The sequence below is a fragment of the Pongo abelii genome, chromosome 6, assembly GCF_028885655.2.
Source record: "Pongo abelii isolate AG06213 chromosome 6, NHGRI_mPonAbe1-v2.0_pri, whole genome shotgun sequence".
NCBI classification, from domain to species: domain Eukaryota; kingdom Metazoa; phylum Chordata; class Mammalia; order Primates; family Hominidae; genus Pongo; species Pongo abelii.
The window spans coordinates 83,839,321-83,856,791 of record NC_071991.2 but is presented as its reverse complement, the minus strand read 5'-3'; the positions used below and the strand labels follow the sequence as shown (position 1 = coordinate 83,856,791).

Genomic DNA, 17,471 nt, shown 5'->3' with positions numbered 1-17,471 from the left:
CTGGGAGGTGGAGGTTGCAGTGAGCCGAGATTGTGCCACTGCACTCCAGCCTGGGTGACAGAGTGAGACTCCGTCTCAAAAAAAAAAAAGACCACTCTTAAAATACTTCTAGAAGAACTGGGCGCAGTGGCTCACACTTGTAATCCCACCACTTTGGGTGGGAAAGGCAGAACAATTCCTTGAACCCAGGAGTTCAAGACAATTCTGGGCAACATGGTGAAATCCTTTCTCTACAAAACATACAAAAATTAGCCAGGCATTATGGCATTCGCCTGTGGTCCCAGCTACTTGGGAGGCTGAGGTGGGAGAATCACCTGAGCCTGGGAGGTCGAGGCTGCAGTGAGCCATGATCGTGCCACTGCACTCCAGCCTGGGCGACAAAGTGAGACACTGTCTTTAAAAAAAAAAAAAAAAATTATATAAGCAAAGAAAAGTGATCTGATAATATTTCTGAAGAGTTGCGAATTTAAGAACTGTCAAAATAAGATGGGTTGTGCAGTAAAATTGCATGTAAAAATAGGAATTTAAAAAATCAAACCCTTAAAACTACGTTTTCATTTGTTTCAATCCTAGAAGAATTTTAAATCATGATCCATTTACCAGTTAACACGATCAACTCTATTCTTGGAACTTAATTGTGCTAAGGCATTCATTTTTAAATTTAGGGTAAGTCAATAATTTGTACAGATAATTTAAAGAGATTACAGAATAAAATATTTTAAATCAAGTTATTCCTTACTCTTACCAGGTTTTTAATACATTTCACAATGCAAGGTGTTACAAGAAACTTCATACTTTATTATCAATCATATATAACAAATAGTATTTTATTAAATATTCACTAATATGCTTTTACTTGTATTGTAGTCTTCTGCAGCAAATTGGGACTCAACAGAAAAATATTTTTATCTTTTTCTTTTTCCCAAGAATGAATTATACTCAGAGAAAATTCCTTCAGCCCTATTAAAAAGAAAGTAATAAATGCAGAGTTAGTATTGAAACAGAGATGAAATAATTTAAGATTTTAAATGTCAAATTTATTTAAGTTAAAGGCCTTTTTTTTTTTTTTTCCCAACAGGGTCTCGCTCTGTTGGCCAGGCTGGAGTGCAGTGGCAGGAACACAGACCTCCTGGGCTCAAGTGATCCTTCTGCCTCAGCCTCTCAAGTAGCTGGGACTATAGGCATACACCACTACGTCCAGCTAATTTTTGTATTTTTTTGTATAGATAGGGTTGCGCCATGTTGGCAGGCTGCTCTCGAACTCCTGGCCTCAAGTAATCTGCCTGCCTCAGCCTCCCAAAGTGCTGGGATTACAGGCGTGAGCCACTGCACCCGGCCAAAGATATTTTTCAATACATAAAACCTACTGTTTAATTATCATAATTATATTTCACTATTCACATACTGTTCACATATATGACAGGTTGCAAGAACAATTAAAAATGTACAACTATTTAAATAGAAAAAAAAGTCAAAATAACAAATGTACTCACCATCTTTAGTTTCCAGCTTAATAAATTCTTCCTCTGATATTACCAAAGGAAGCATAGTGGTAGTAGTCTGCTGTAGCCATGAATAAAATACAGTTTTTATGTCTTCTTCACTTACGTCTTTATGCTGCCAGAAAAAGGGATAGTAATGAATTATCCTCATATCTGAACTTAACACCCTTATTTTAACATCTTATCTTCCTAATAAAGTATAAGCCTTACCAAACAAATCCAATGAAGGATGTTCATATTCTAAAGGCACAGGTTTGGGATTTGACATTACAGTTAGCACAATGAGTGCAGTGTAGCCTGAAGAAACATCTGTTAGGTGGAAAAGTTTTAAATGCTCCTTTTCTCTATGCCCAGTGATACACCTACCATATTTGGCTCACTCAATAACCATTCCAACCCCATTCTCCCTTTCCTCCCTCTATGATAAAGACAGGAAAACAAATTCCTTTTTCTTTGAGACAGAATCTCGCTGTATCGCCCAGGCTGGAGTGCAGTGGCGCAGTCTCTACTCACTGCAACCTCTGCCTCCCGGGTTCAAGCGATTCTCTTGCCTCAGGCTCCCAAGTAGCTGGGATTACAGACATTGCTAGCTAATTTTTGTATTTTTAGTAGACATAGACATGGGGTTTCACCATGTTGGCCAGGCTGGTCTCAAACTCCTGGCCTCAGGTGATCCGCCTGCCTTGGCCTTTCAAAGTGCTGGGATTACTGGCATAAGCCGCCATGTCTGGCCTAATAATCTATTTTAAAAAAATTTTTTTTGAGATATTGCCTAGGCTGGAGTGCAGTGGCACAATCATAGCTCACTGCAGTGTTGAACTCCTGGGCTCAAGAGATCCTCCCACCTCAGTCAGCCTCCTGAGTAGCTAGGACTACGGGCATGCGCCACCACATGTGTCTAATTTTTATTTTTACTTTTTTTGGGATAGAGTCTCACTCTGTCACCCAGGCTGGAGTGCAGTGGTGAGATCTTGGCTCACTGCAACTTCCACCTCCACAGTTCAAGTGGTTCTCCTGCGTCAGCCTCCTGAGTAGCTGAGATTACAGGATTAGCACCACGCCCAGCTACTTTTTGTATTTTTAGTAGAGATGGGGTTTCACCCTTTTGGCCAGGCTGGTCTCCAACTCCTGACCTCAAGTGATCCACCCATCTCAGCCTCCCAAATTGTTGAGATAACAGGCATCAGCTACCACACCTGGCTTAATTTTTTTTTACATTTTTTTTGTAGAGATGGGGTCTTGCTATGTTGCCCAGGCTGTTCTCAAGCAATCCTCCCACCTCAGCTTCCCAAAGTGCTAGGATTACAGGTGTGAGCCACTGGACCCCACCTGCAAAGATCTTTAAGTTCAATATCTCATTTCCTGACTCTACCAGTATTCAAAGAATTAACTGAGTAAAAAGTAAAACAGTCTAGCACTCTTTTAGGCTACAATATTAATACTGAAACAACATGGGACAATTTTTTAAAATTACAACCACGTGGCAAAATTATCAATCTCTTAAAAGCCAAAAATATTCATATTTGCATTGGCAAATATACGTATTTGTGTTATTTATTAAAGATTTCTCAGCTTCTCAAAAAGTTAAACATAATTCCTAGGTATATCCCAAAGAAGCTGAAAAGAGGAACTCAAACAGATACTTGTACACCAATGTTCACTGTAGCATTATTCACAGCAGCCAAAAATGTGGAAACAACCCAAGTGTCCATCAACAGATGAATGGATAAACAAATGTGGTATATGCAGTCAATGGAATAGTATTCAGCCATGAAAAGGAATAACATTCTGATACATACAACACAGATGAGCCTTGAAAACATTATGTTAAATGAAGTAAGTCAGATACATAAGACAAATGCATACTTCTACTTATATATGAAATATCTAGAATAAGTAAATTCGTAGAGACACAATATACATTAGAGATTACCAGGGACTGGGGAAAGGAGTGGACGGGGAATTATTGTTTAATGGGTACCAAGTTTCTCTTCGGGGTGATGGAAAAGTTCTGGATATAGATAGTGGTGATGGTTGTACAATATTATGAATGTAATTAATGCCTCTGAATTATACACTTAAAAATGGCTAACATGGCATATTTTATGTTATATACAGTTTAACACAATAAAAAAAGACTTGTATCAAAAAGGAATACAATATTCTTATTACTTAGCTAAAGCAACTAGAAATCTTACAAAACATGTAAAAGAATTTTGATGTAACATATATATTTGAACTCACTAAATTCTCTCTAGGTTGTAACTTTAGAGATCTTGGAATTTTAGGGGTAACTTCCACTGGAGTTATCCTGACTACGGCATGCATTTGTATATTTAATCTCTTCCTCAGGTCATCTGGAATCTGAAATTTAAAAATAAACAAAAATATAAATATATTCAAAGTTTGGTTAAGAAATATTTCATAGCATAAATATTGATATATCAGCTTCTATGAATTTAGGTGAAATAACAGAAGCTATCATAATAACTCATAGTTGTCTCAGTCCATGCAGGCTGCTATATCAAAATATCCTAAACTGGGTGGCTAACAAATGACAGAAACTTATTTCTCACAGTTCTCTTTTATAAGAGCACGAATCCCATTCATGAAGCCTTCACCTTCATGACCTAATCACTTCCCAAAGACCACACCTCCTAATACCATCACCTTGGGAGTTGGGATTTCAACATATGAATTTGAGGAGGACACAAACATTCAAATACCAACGGTGTAACCAGATGGATGTTCAGATATTGTTATACCATGAACATTTCAATCTTCTCCCTACAATTTCTTTCCTTTTCTTTACATAATCTTCAGAATTAGAGCTTTAAATGTATGTATTTGACTGTACTCACCAAACCCATCTTTTAAACTATGGTATATTTACATTCAAATTAAATGTTGATTCTAATCTTCGAGCAGCCTTTGTTTGTGAAAGTTACCAATGAAGAAGCTGGAATGGCCAAAACTAATCACAGACAATCTGCCTGATTGTCTGATTAAATGATTAGATCCAGACAAAAACTTAATCTAAAAAGCAGAGTAAAATTTCTCCCACCCACTAATGAAAATGTTCTAAACTTAGATTGTGGTGATGGTTGTACAACTAGTATAAATATACTAAAAATGAATGAATTGTACACTTTAAATTTTATCTCAGCTGGGCGCGGTGGCTCACGCCTATAATCCCAGCACTTTGGGAGGCCGAAGTGGGCGGATCACGAGGTCAGGAGTTTGAGAACAGCATGGCCAATATGGTGAAACCTCGTCTCTACTAAAACTACAAAAATTAGCCAGGCGTGGTGGTGGGAGCCTGTATCCGAGCTACTCAGGAGGCTGGGGCAGGAGAATCGCTTGAACCTGGGAGGCGGAGCTTGCAGTGAGTGGCGATCGCCACCACACTCCAGCCTGGGCAACAGAGCAAGACTCCATCTCAAGAAAAAAAAAAAAAAAAAAAAAAAAAAAAAAATATATATATATATATACATATCTCAATAACGATGTTAAAAATTTTTCTCAACTTCCCAAATATAAGCAAGCACTGAAAGACATAAAGACAACTTCACTCTCTATTAACTTCTAAAGAGCAGGTGCAGACATATTAATGGTAGACAAAAGCATAAATAAAAACTCTAAGGTACATATTCTGACTTAAAGAGAATTTAACAATCAAGTTTCCTGTTTTTTTTTTTTAAATCACCACGCTTCACAGGGTAATAAAGGTTCAAGTTAACATGAATTTGTTAGTTGTATCACCAAGTGATCAGTTTTGATCTCTCAAGCCAAGTCCATTTTAATATCTGATTTCACCTACTGTGACTTTTCATTGTCCATGGCTCTTCAACCTTCAGTGGAGTGGGAAGGGCAGAGTCCTTACTGCTATCTTAATCACAGGACTTTACCATCAGCACTTCTCCCTGTTCTCACCATATAATTTAAAGGAAATAAAAGGATATTCCCATGTAATGACAGAACCAGCTAAATCATAAGCTCAGTGTTAGACATTTTGAATTTGAGGATGCGGTGGGATATCCTAAACGGACAGTTTAAAGCTAACAGAAAATAATGATCTGAGGCCAGGCACAGTGGCTCACGCCTGTAATCCCAGCACTTTGGGAGACTGAGGCAGGCAGATCACTTGAGACCAGGAGTTCAAGACCAGCCTGGCCAACATGGTGAAACCTTGTCCCTACTAAAAATACAAAAATTAGCCAGGAGTGGTGGTGCACACTTGTAGTCCCAGCTACTCTGGAGGCTGAGGCAGGAGAATCACTTGAATCTGGGATGTGGAGGTTGCAGTGAGTGGAGGTGGTGCCACTGCATTCCAGCCTTGACAACAAAGCAAGCCTCTGACTCAAAAAAAAAAAAAGAATGGTCTGGTCTGGAGTTTTAGAAAATGATGTAGGCCAGCCAGGAGCAGTGGCTCATGCCTGTAATCCCAGCACTTTGGGAGGCCGAGGCAGGCAGATCACCTGAGGTCAGGAGTTCCAGACCAGCCTGGCTAACATGGTGAAACCCTGTTTCTACTAAAAATAGAAAAAATCAGCCAGGCGTGGTGGTGCATGCCTGTAGTCCCAGCTACTCGGGAGGCTGAGGCAGGAGAACTGCTTGAACCTGGGAGGCGGAGGTTGCAGTGAGCCAGATCACACCATTGCACTCCAGCTTGGGCAAGAAGAGTGAAACTCCATCTCAGGGGGAAAAAAAAAGAAAAGAAAATGATGTAGGCCAAAGAGATTAATGCTTTGTCAGTTATTTGTATAAAGGTCACAGGTAAAACTGTCGGAGAAAAAAAAATCTACAAAAGGAGACAACCTTCTCTTTCTATTTTATTCCCTTTCCTAACAAGTTCCTCTCTTTATCACTATTAAGTCTTACTTTACAGTGGTTCAAATTTAGGTTCTAATAAATGGACTGGTGACTTATGTCATATAAAGGTAGCATTAATATTTGTGGCCAGGATGAGGGGCTGGAGCACTAGTTGCCCTGTCTACTTCCTCTCCGTTATACACAAATTAAAGAGCAGACACCAGCAGGGTAAGCAGCTCCTGGATGCATTCCAATCCAGGTGCCACCACATGCAGCAGGAAGGTTACCTCATGCCATGGATCTCTCCCTACACTGGCCCTTTTCCCTAATATTAACAAGTTGCTTTCAGTAACTGGGGAACAAATCTGCAAGCATTAAAGATGGGAGGCTTTGTAGGGCACTCCATGCTGATGAACCCCCAAGTCAATCTGCCTGGGTTTGAATCCTAGTTGTAACACTAGCTATGCAATCTCAGGTAAGTAATTTTGACCTCTCTGGGCCTGAACCTATCTAAGCTTGTACCTATTCAAGCTTACTTGGCCAGAAAATACACAATCTTTATCCAAACAAGGACTTTACTGCAAAGCATAAATGTGCCCCCCAAGTGCCTTTAGGCACTGCGTTTCTTTTTAATTGATTTTCAATTTATATATGAAATACTATTCTAATTCATAATTTGGGGATGTTTAAGCCACACAAAATTTCTCCCAAGTTATAAAATTTATACTAACCCAGACTTTCCCAAGATGGAGAACTTCTACATTTTTGGTGTATTTGATGGCATTGTTCAATTCTTCAAGTCCATTCCAGACTACTTGTAGCACACAGGCCTTCTCATCTTCTTCACTATGATCTGACCTAATTTTTTTTTGATCTAGTGGCTCTGACATCTGCTTCTCTTTTTCAGGTGATAAGACATTTTGTTTTGTTTTAATTTGCTGTTGCTTTGGAGAAAGTAGCTTAACTAGCTTTCCATATGTCACAGTAAAGCTGGGCTCTACATCAAAATATTCCTGGTCCCATGGAAATACATGAACGGCACAGTGTTTATGAAAAACAGAGGTTGCTGACGCGTTATATATACTAGGAGGTTGAGATTTGCATACTCTGAAAATGTTGTCTAGAGGAACAACCTTTGACTGCATATTTTTGAACGCATTGATTTCAGTTAAACCCCAGGATGTCTCTTGTTTCTTCTCAGATCGAAAGGAAAAAATGCTTCCTATCATAGTCCATAAACTTGCTACTGATGATGAGTCAACTGGAATCTCTGACTCGTTTTCATTAGATTCAGTGATTCCCACAGTATTTGACTGAAGTTGCTTGGTTTGAAGTTCTTTCATCATTCCTTTCTGGTCTCTTCCATAACTATGAAGTTTTTTATATTCAGCATCAGCTTTTGAAAATGTATTCTCTTTGGCTCGGCGTATCTTTGGCTGAATAAGGAGTTTGGTGTCAGTTTCCAGCCTTCCATAAGAGGCCGCTGGTATTAGTGCAACTGTGTAGAAAATAAAGCTCATTAGTGCACACTCATTTCTACTTTGGACTCAATGCTATAGTGTAGAATATGACAGCAAATATTACAATAGCACCTACCAATTTGGATAAATAAGTACGTTTGTTGATCAACCCAAACAGGAAAAATGGCTTTTGGAAAAACTATTCGAATTTGATCTAGAAGATGCTGTTCAAGGGAAACAGCATGCAGCTCCTAGAACCAACAGACGAAAAGATCAATTCACTTTACATTTTGTCCACTCCATGTCTAGTTAAAAAAAACCTCAATTCATTTTTTTAAAAAACAAATTTTAATGTGCATATTTAATATATACAACATGATGTTATGAGCTACATATAGATAGTATAATGGTTACTATAGTGAAGTAAATTAACATACACATCATCTCACAGTTACCCACTTTTTTGTTTTTGTGGTAAGAGTAGTTAAAATCTACTCATCTAACATGAATCCCCAATACAATTTTATTACCTATAGTTGTCAGGTTGTACATTAGATCTCTATCAATTCATTCTTTTTTTATTTGAGACAAGGTCTCACTCTATTGTCCAGACTGGAGTATAATGGCAAGATCTTGACTCACTGCAGCCTTGACTTTATGGGCTCAAGCAATCCTCCTGCCTCAGCCTCCGAAGTGGCTGGGACTAAAGGCACACACTACCATGCCTGGCTAATTTTTGTATTTTTAGTAGAGACGGGGTTTCTCTACTAAAACCAGCCTGGTCTTGAACTCCTGGAACCAGTTGCCCAGCCTGGTCTTGAACTCCTGGACTCAAGCAATCCACCTGCCTTGGCTTCCCAAAGTGCTGGGATTATAGGCATGAGCTACTGTGCCTGCCCCCAATTCATTCTTATAATTCAAAACCAACTCAGAATATATAATAAAGCTTAGAGAAATCTAAAGACATTGATATTGTGAAGTAATTTAACCTTAAATGAGATAGTTCTTATTTGGTTTTCTTTACCAGTATCTCCCAATCATCTGCTGAGAGGGGTTCCACCTCAACTTGTTGACAAGATACCACATGGGAACATGGCCTGAGAAATACCTAGAAAAAATTAAAAATTTAAAACTACTTTAAAAAAACTTTTCTGTGTCATATATTAGAAAATAAGAAGTTATCTTCTTACCATTTTAGGTAAGTAGATGTGTGTGTGTGTTTTGGATGGGGGTGTATATGTAGTCTATGTAATCTTTCTTTTCTGTTTTGAGAGATGGGGCCTGCCTCTGTCACCCATTCTGGAGTGCAGTGGTACAATCATAGCTCACTGCAGCCTGGAAACCCTGGGCTCAAGCAGTCCTCCTGCCTCAGCCTCCTGAGTAGCTGGGAAAACAGGTGCAAGCCACTGTGCCTGGCTATATGTGTAGTCTTTCATGTGACAAATATTTATTAAGCACTTATTCTTAGCCAAGACTTGATATACTCAGCATTTTAGGAAAAACTGTTTCATAACTAATTACAGAATGAAGAAAAATACATCTCAGCACGACACATTTTTCAAAAATGAAAGTAATCATTAAAATGTAAAAATGTAAGTAAAAAATATAAGAAGAAATGACTATATCATCAAGTTATGGCTTGATCTAATATATAAATATTCTCATTATTTCTAGAAGTTTTGCAACAGACATGCTGCTTCAAGAAAAGTGAAAAATACACTGAAATAGACACTGGAGACAAATATTGAGAAGTACAATCCTTCACAGCAGAAAGTTAAGTAAAACAAATAATACCCTCTTATTATAGTTTAAATATATGGAACACTAGTATGTCTATAAGCTGGAGTCACCATCTTACTTCCTTTCCCCTTCTATAGGCATTTCCAAGGATTAAAGGAGTAAAATCCAAAGCCTCTGCATGTTAAATACTCTAGGTAACCAACCCTTCCTCTCTGCTTTTGTGGACTGGAGCAGAATTTCCCTGAGTGCCTCACCCCCAGACTCCTCAGTAGATTTCTCTTCAATATCTCCCTTACTGAAAAGGATGATTCTGAGCAAGCACAAAGCAGCTCCTGCCCACCAAGAAGCTAGAGACTCAGTTTCTTAGTGGCACTGCTGCAATAAGGGATCTAAAAAAATCAGGTAAAGTCACTTCAAAGCAAATGGGAGTTAAAAACAAGTAGGATTCTTCAGAGTACTAATTAAGACTTGAAAATCAGGAAGTTGACGTTGCCCACAGGGAAGTGCCGGGTACTCGGAGGGCAGAACTGTAAGCTGCTAAGCAATCCTGGGTAAAATATTCCATCTCCTTGTATTGTAGAACAAAGCACCAAAGTTAATGATTTCTAAGGTCCATCTGGTGCTAAAATTTTAAGATTCCAGCAACAATTTAGAGTATGCAAGGGACTAGTGTTAGGTTTATAGATTTCTCATGAGTAGCCTATTCTCATCAAAAAACATGCATGAACAAGATTAGTCTGTGCTGAAAACAAGTTAAAAAGACATGGCACTCTCGTGTATTGTCATGGGAAATTAGTAACAGAGAGCAATGTAGCCCCATCTATATAAGTTTTAAATGTATAGCACCCTTGGCTATTCTGTTTTTAAATGTTTCAGTCCACATATATATCTGATTCTGAGAAAGCACAAAGCAGCTCCTGCCCTCTAAGAAGCTAAGGACTCCTGGGCTAGCCAGTCCACTTTCTGTTCCTATCAGTGATTCTTCAGGAGGTAGTGTCTTAGTGGCAGGGCTGCAACAGAGGATCATAAAGACACACAGAGAGAGAGAGAGAAAGAGAGAGACATGTTAAATGCACATTGTTTGTAATACATGGAAAGGTATCTGAAATATTTTGTGGGGTAATAATTGCAGAAAATATGAATGATCTCATTCTTCCAATCCTAAAGGTCTACTGAGATCCCCCAAAACAGTTGACATTCATTCTGAGGATGGGACTGGGGAAAGGTAAAAACTCATTTTTTACTTTCAATGGTAAAATAGTTATAATGAATATGTATTATTACTACATCTTCTTCTTTTAAGAGATAGGGTCTTGCTGTTGCCCGGGCTGGAGTGCATAATCATAGGTCACTCAAATTCCTGGGCTCAAGCATTCCTCCTACCTCAGTCTGCTGAGTAGCTGGGACTACAAGCATTCACTACCATGCCCAGCTAATTTTTTAATTTTTGTGTAGAGATAGGGTCTTGCTATGTTGCCTAGCCAGGCTAATCTTGAACTCGTGGCCTCAAGTGGTCCTCCCACCTTGGCCTCCCAAAGCACTAGGATTACAGGCATAAGCCATTGAGCCCAGCCTCACATTATTCCTACAGTTTAGAAAATGTTTAAAGGAATAACTTGATAAACATAAGAAAACAAAAAATAGCCATGGGTATTCAAGCTTTCAGGTTTATAATCTAAGCATATTAAACTTATAAGGGAAGACAAAAATGGAAAAATAATAACCCTGTCTTGTAGAATTTTTTATTTTTTATTTTTTTCAAGACATTGTTTCACTCTTGTCACCCAGCTGAAGTGCAGCAGTGCTATCTCAGCTCACTGCAACCTCCACCTCCCAGGTTCAAGCAATTTTCCTGCCCCAGACTCCCGAGTAGCTGGGATTACAGGCACCTGCCACCATGCCCAGGTAATTTTTGAATTTTTAGTAGAGATGGGGGGTTTCACCACGTTGGCCAGGCTGGTCTCCAACTCCTGACCTCAAATTATCCGCCCACCTCGGCCTCCCAAAGTGCTGGGATTATAGGTGTGAGCCACCGCACCCCGCTGAATTTTTTATTTTTTAATCAAGTGAGACCATGGAAGGTTATAAAATATGTCAGAAATAAAGTTTAATAATAGTAAGTAGAACCTAGCAATTCAGAAGGAAAAATAATTTCATGAAACCAAAATTAGGGAATGTGGAAAATGAGTTAAAAAGCAGAATAAGAAGCAAGTAGGGAGTATGGTAAACTACGAGATAATGACCTAAAAACAGGGTATAGTCAGCTTCAATATCCTAGACTAGTTATGTAATAGCATACAAATTAGGTGTCATCTCACCTCCTTTAACAAAAAATCTAAACTTTTAATTTTATTTCTATTGCTATATTAGAAGAAAGTTATTGCCATCACATGTGCTTACCTGTCCCCCATTTGAGAGTCCAAGTTTTTGACCAACTTGTCTGTTAATTTCAGCCACATTTTCACCTTGATCACTAAAATGCCTGCCTTCCACCCAGCTCAAGAATGCAGGCTGGTGACTCCAGACCACTTCTATAGCTTGATTCTATTCATATAAGAAATGAGAGGAAAAAAGGTTTTCATATACATTTTTCTGGATTCACATGAAAATAAACTATTATTACAATTCACACGTCCAAAAAGAGTTCTATAGATAGTTCTCTGTTATCTACATTTGTTGTAGCATTTAAAAATCTATAATCATTTCCAACACCCAATGCTGGTGATGCTAATGAAGCCAATACCCTTATATTCTTACGGCAGCATTATAAATTTAATCAACCCTTTCAGAATTCAAAATGGCAGCAGTCAGTCAATAAACTTACATAGCAGTTGAGCCACATATAACTATTTGAGCATTTATTCCCAATTAATGATTCAAAGAAAAAAGAAACTACAGCAAAAGCTATCCGTGCAGTATTTTCTATAATAGTGAACACTTGAGACTGTCTTAAACGTCTATCAATAGGGAAATTATTAAATAAGATATAAATTTACTATTTTAACATATACGTTAATAAGTAGAAACATATATCATCTTTAAAAATGTAGCAATATAATTTTAGAATTATGAAACACCAACCAGATGGAGTATGCAATCCATATTTATTTACTTATTTATTGGAAGAATAATAAATGCATGTGGCAAAAGCACAAAACGTACAAAAGGGTAAAATGTGAAGCCATGTCCCTGTTCTCAGAGGTAATTACTGCTGTTTCTTCTGTACCCTTCCAGAAACGTTATATTATGCAGCCTCTTAATAATTGTAAGGGCTTATATAACTATGGGAATATAGGTTTTAAAAAAGCAAAATATAACATTTATTCTCATTAAAAGAGCAATTACACTAAAACATGTAAGTTTGTGGCCAAGGACCAAAAAAGAGTTTTCTATGATTAAACAATTACAAACTCATTATAGAGACCTCGGAAAACATATAAACTTGGAAGGAAACAAATGAACTACTGATATTCTCTCCACAAACAAGACAACCATGTGAACAATTTGGTCTATTTCTTGTTAATCCTTTTTTCTATGTGCAAGTTTTTCATATAGTTGTGTTCATATAGGCACAATTTAATATCCTTTTCCACTACTTATATTGCATCATAAGCATTTTCAAACTTTTTTTTTTTTGAGACAGGATTTTGCTCTGTTGCCCAGGCTGGAGTGCAGTGGCACAATCATAGGTCACTGTAACTTGAAACTCCTGGGCTCTAGCAATCCTCTCACCCCAGTCTCCTGAGTAGCTAGGAATACAGGCATACATCACCACACCTAGCCATTTTTTTTTTCTATAGAGATGGGATCTCACTATGTTGCTTAGGCTGGTCTTAAGCTCCTGGCCTCAAGTGATCCTCCCACCTCAGCCTCCCAAACTGTCGGGATTACAGGTGTGAGCCACCATGCCCAGCCACATATATCATTTTTAAAATAAAAAGAATTTTATTAATATGTATCAATAATAAATTTTAAAAATCAGCCAGGTGTGGTGGCATACACCTGTGGTCCCATCTACTCGGGAAGCCGAGGTGGGAGGATCACTTGAGTCAGGGAGGTTGAGGCTACAGTGAGCCATGATAGTGCCATCACACTCCAGCCTGGGCAACAGAGTGAGAACCCGTCACACACACAAAAAGACTTATTATATCAGGAAGCTTCAGTGTTATTAATTTATTTATATCAAAATAAATTCATTAAGTTAAAAATATTAGGCCAGGCGCAGTGGCTCACGTGTGTAATCTTTATACTTTGGGAGACTGAGACAGGAGGATTGTTTGAGCCCAGAAGTTCAAAGCCAGCCTGGGCAACATAGCAAGATCTACATCTCTACAGAACATTTTTCATAATTTAAAATATTAAATATCAAATTCATTCATTTACATGGATTTTTTTTTTCCTGAGACAGGATCTCACTGTGTTGCCCAGGCTCGAGTACTGTGGCACAATCACAGCTCACTGCAGCCTTAATCTCCTGGGCTCAAGTGATCTTCCCACCTCAGTCTCTCAAAGTGCTGGGATTACAGGCATGAGCCAATATGCCCAGTCTTTACGTTTCTTGCTTTTTTTTTTTTTTTGAGACAGAGACTCACTCTGTCACCCAGGCTGGAGGGCAGTGGCGCAATCTCGGCTCACTGCAACCTCCACCTCCCAGATTCAAGCAATTCTCCTGCCTCAGCCTCCCAAGTAGCTGGGATTACAGGCCCCCACCAAATGCCCGGCTAATTTTTGTATTTTTAGTAGAGATGGGGTTTTACCACGTTGGCCAGGCTGATCTCGAACTCCTGACCTTAGGTGATCTGCCTGCCTCAGCCTCCCAAAGTGCTGGGATTACAGGCGTGAGCCACCGTGGCCAGCTTATGTTTCCTTAAATGAGACAAATTTCAAACAATGTTGGAGCCACTTCTGGGACAATATAACATACTGGAAGTTAACCATGTTATTACAATTTTATATTTAAGAAAGCCATCATCATGTATCACTTAGTTGTATAATTTTTCTCACAATTTTCACAGAACAGTCCAACTGTTCTGGCTGACTAATTCTTTCAACTGAGTGTATTTTGCCTAGATTTGGAATCAAAAGTCTTAAGTTACCATATCAGCTGTAACCATGTGAGCTATTACAAGAATGAAGGTGATCAAGCCCCAGATGCTTTCTGTGGGTTTTCATCAGAGTCAGCAATACATAATCCAGATCAATTCTACTTCATATGAAGAAACTTAAGAGATGGAAATATGAAAGATGCCCTGAAATATCAAAAAAGGAAACTCTACCAGCTCACTGAAAAAAGGAAAAATGAACCTTATTGAGGAGGAAAAGTACTTCTAATTATTTATTTGGTCAAAAAGTAGTAACCAGCTCCATAAAGCCATAATATGTGCTCAGTTATATTTAGCAAACTCTGCAGACCAATGTTCTAAGTTAATTTTTATGTCAAAATGCTTCACTTGAACCACAGAGCCCTGGCTATTCAGGTAAAGAGAAGAAAGAGACAGCTAGAAAGGAGCCTCTTTTCCAGGAGTCAAATCAAATCAATCAATTGACCTTCTTTGACCCAAACTGAGGTATCAGTATTACCAGGAAATCTGCAGGTAAAACCATCCATCAGAATGCCTTAGGAATGTCCAGGTCCAAAGCCTGGGGTATCTCTTGCTAACACAAGGGAAATGAAAATTGTGTGGCCATATCCGAACGGTGATTTACGTTCATTTGCATTCACTCTGTATATGAATCCTCTCCCCCTGCTGCAATCACATTAAGTTCTGAGTACAGAGAAGGTAACTTAGTTGAAGCAGTGGTTCTCGACCAGAGGTGATTTTGTCCTTCAGTAGACATCTGACAATATATGAAGACCTTTTTGGTTGTCACAGATAGGGGGAGGCAGTACAGGCATCATCTACTGGATAGAGGCCAAGGGTGCTGTTAAACATCTTAAAAGGTACAGGAGAGCCCCCAAAACAAAAAATTATCCAGCTCAAAATGTCAACAGTGCCAAGGCTGAGAAATCCTGACTTAAAGCATCTACTGGGTAGTCAGTCCTGAAATAATGACTTGAGTAAACAAGAGAATACAATACTTGAAACACAGTACAGAGTATATCAAATGTGATGTGTCACATAACACAACAGAGAAGTACTGAAAGGGAGACAAATGTGGACAACAGAGAATTGGAAAGCTATGTGGAGGAGGTAGGATTATTCCTTTTTAAAGACATGGAATTTGTATGGAAGGAAGAAAAATGACTGAGGGAAGAATGGCATGAGTAAGAGAACAGAAGTGGGAAGGAGATTGGTTATAGAAGAAACAGTGAGAAGGGTAGGTTGGGTGATGCAGAGTGAGCTATAGACAAGAGGGCAAATTAGCTGCATGGCAATGGTACTGGCCTAGGAATGCCAGTTTCCTTACATGTAAAAGTACAGAAATGACCTAGATGCTTAAGGTCTCTATCGTCATTAACATTCTATGATTCTAGGACAGTAGGTCTCAACTCTTTTGTGCATCCAAGTAGCCTGAATAAATTTTTTAAAATTAGAGATGCCTAAAGCCTATTCCCTAAGATTTTGATTTAATAGGTCTGAGGGTTGATCAGAACATCTGTATTCTTAAAAGCTTCAAGGTAAGTCTGACATAGGCCAGAAAACCATTGTTCCAACCCTTCTTCCCATTACTGCATGATCTGTATTATGCACTCAATGCTTCACCCCAAATAAAGTAATTCAAGTATTAACTCCCAATTTGTGAACCTTTCTGCTTTCATAATTATCTATGGCCTCTAACCCAAGAATTCTGGGAATCTATCCTAGACAACCAGAAATAAAAATGATATTTTCTAAACAAAGATGTGTTATTTTCAATGTTTGATTAAAATATAGTTTATCACTTCTAATGCCTAAAAATTAAGTACAATCTAAATGGTCAATCACAGTAAACAATTAAATAAATTATGGCAAATTTGTGCTAGAATACTAATTAACAACTTAAAATGATGACCTTTTAACAAAATAAAACACTCATAATAACATTAAATAAAAACACCAGGATACAAAACTGTACCTGTGTATATAGGACCTCATTTCTGTTAAAAATAAAGATTAGAAACAAAACTGGAAGATTTGATCCAAACTGTCAACATTAGTCACCTCTAAGTTCTGGGATTATGGGTAACTTATTTTCTTGTTAACAATTTTCCATGCTTTCCAAATTTTCTATAAAACATAAATTCTATAAATTTATATAATTCATCAAGGAATAAATGTATAGATTTATGGAATCTATAAAGTAATAAATTTATTACATTGATAATTAGAGAGCAAAATTGACCTATTCTGCTAATATGGGCTGAACAGAAACAGCAATTTGTTCCAGGGCTAAAGACATTTACATTTCAAAAAGATATGCATGAATTAATTCTTATAAGTACTTCTCGAAGGCTCAAAATTTAAAACAAAGATCAAGACCACTAAATTCTTAAACAGTGATGAATGTAAGGTAACAACTACATCTTAGTATCAAATTAGAGTTACTGTAAGAAAGCATTCCTACTATTACGTGCAGATTTGAAAACATGTTGAAAAATCCCATCGAAGCTGACAGAGCACTGAACCAACTTCTACCTGGAACTTGGTGACAGTGACTGATTTGTCTCTAGCCATAAAACCCATCAAAAACCAAAAGATTGTCTACTTAGTGGTAAAAAACAATAACGACGATGATAGGAGGATTCTGCTGAACTCATGTTTTCAATGGACCCAAAATATCTTCCCCTAGGTATGGGGAAGTAACTCAAGTGGAAAGAAGGGATGCTTGAAATTATTGCAAACTCTTTATTCATTGCATAGATTAGCCACTGGTGGGTACCACGCATCCAGGATTTATGAGGATTTCAAATACGCCATCCTTTTGCCCCCATAAGTACACTCAAACTCGTGAGACCATGTGCCTCTATTTTTAATTA

At 38.1% G+C, this 17,471-nt stretch overlaps 1 protein-coding gene across 5 annotated transcripts in view; it reads right to left on the bottom strand.

The window, feature by feature from the left end:
• PEX1 (peroxisomal biogenesis factor 1) overlaps positions 1-17,471 on the bottom strand; it is a 41,365-nt gene that overhangs the window by 23,003 nt on the left and 891 nt on the right. For 4 of the 5 annotated variants that reach the window (XR_008527110.2, XR_008527111.2, XM_024250284.3 and 1 more), the window contains exons 2-8: positions 11,915-12,058; positions 8,799-8,882; positions 7,911-8,025; positions 7,046-7,812; positions 3,747-3,866; positions 1,494-1,617; positions 857-960 (exon numbers count right to left, since the gene is read on the bottom strand). Coding sequence is in view for 3 of the 5 variants with exons in the window: in XM_024250284.3 (XP_024106052.1) it covers positions 857-960; positions 1,494-1,617; positions 3,747-3,866; positions 7,046-7,812; positions 7,911-8,025; positions 8,799-8,882; positions 11,915-12,058 (1,458 nt within the window). In the remaining 2 variants the exon portion in view is untranslated. Of the gene's footprint in view, positions 1-856; positions 961-1,493; positions 1,618-3,746; positions 3,867-7,045; positions 7,813-7,910; positions 8,026-8,763; positions 8,883-11,914; positions 12,059-17,471 lie in introns of those variants that run through there. The other variant, XM_024250286.3, reaches the window with a different exon arrangement.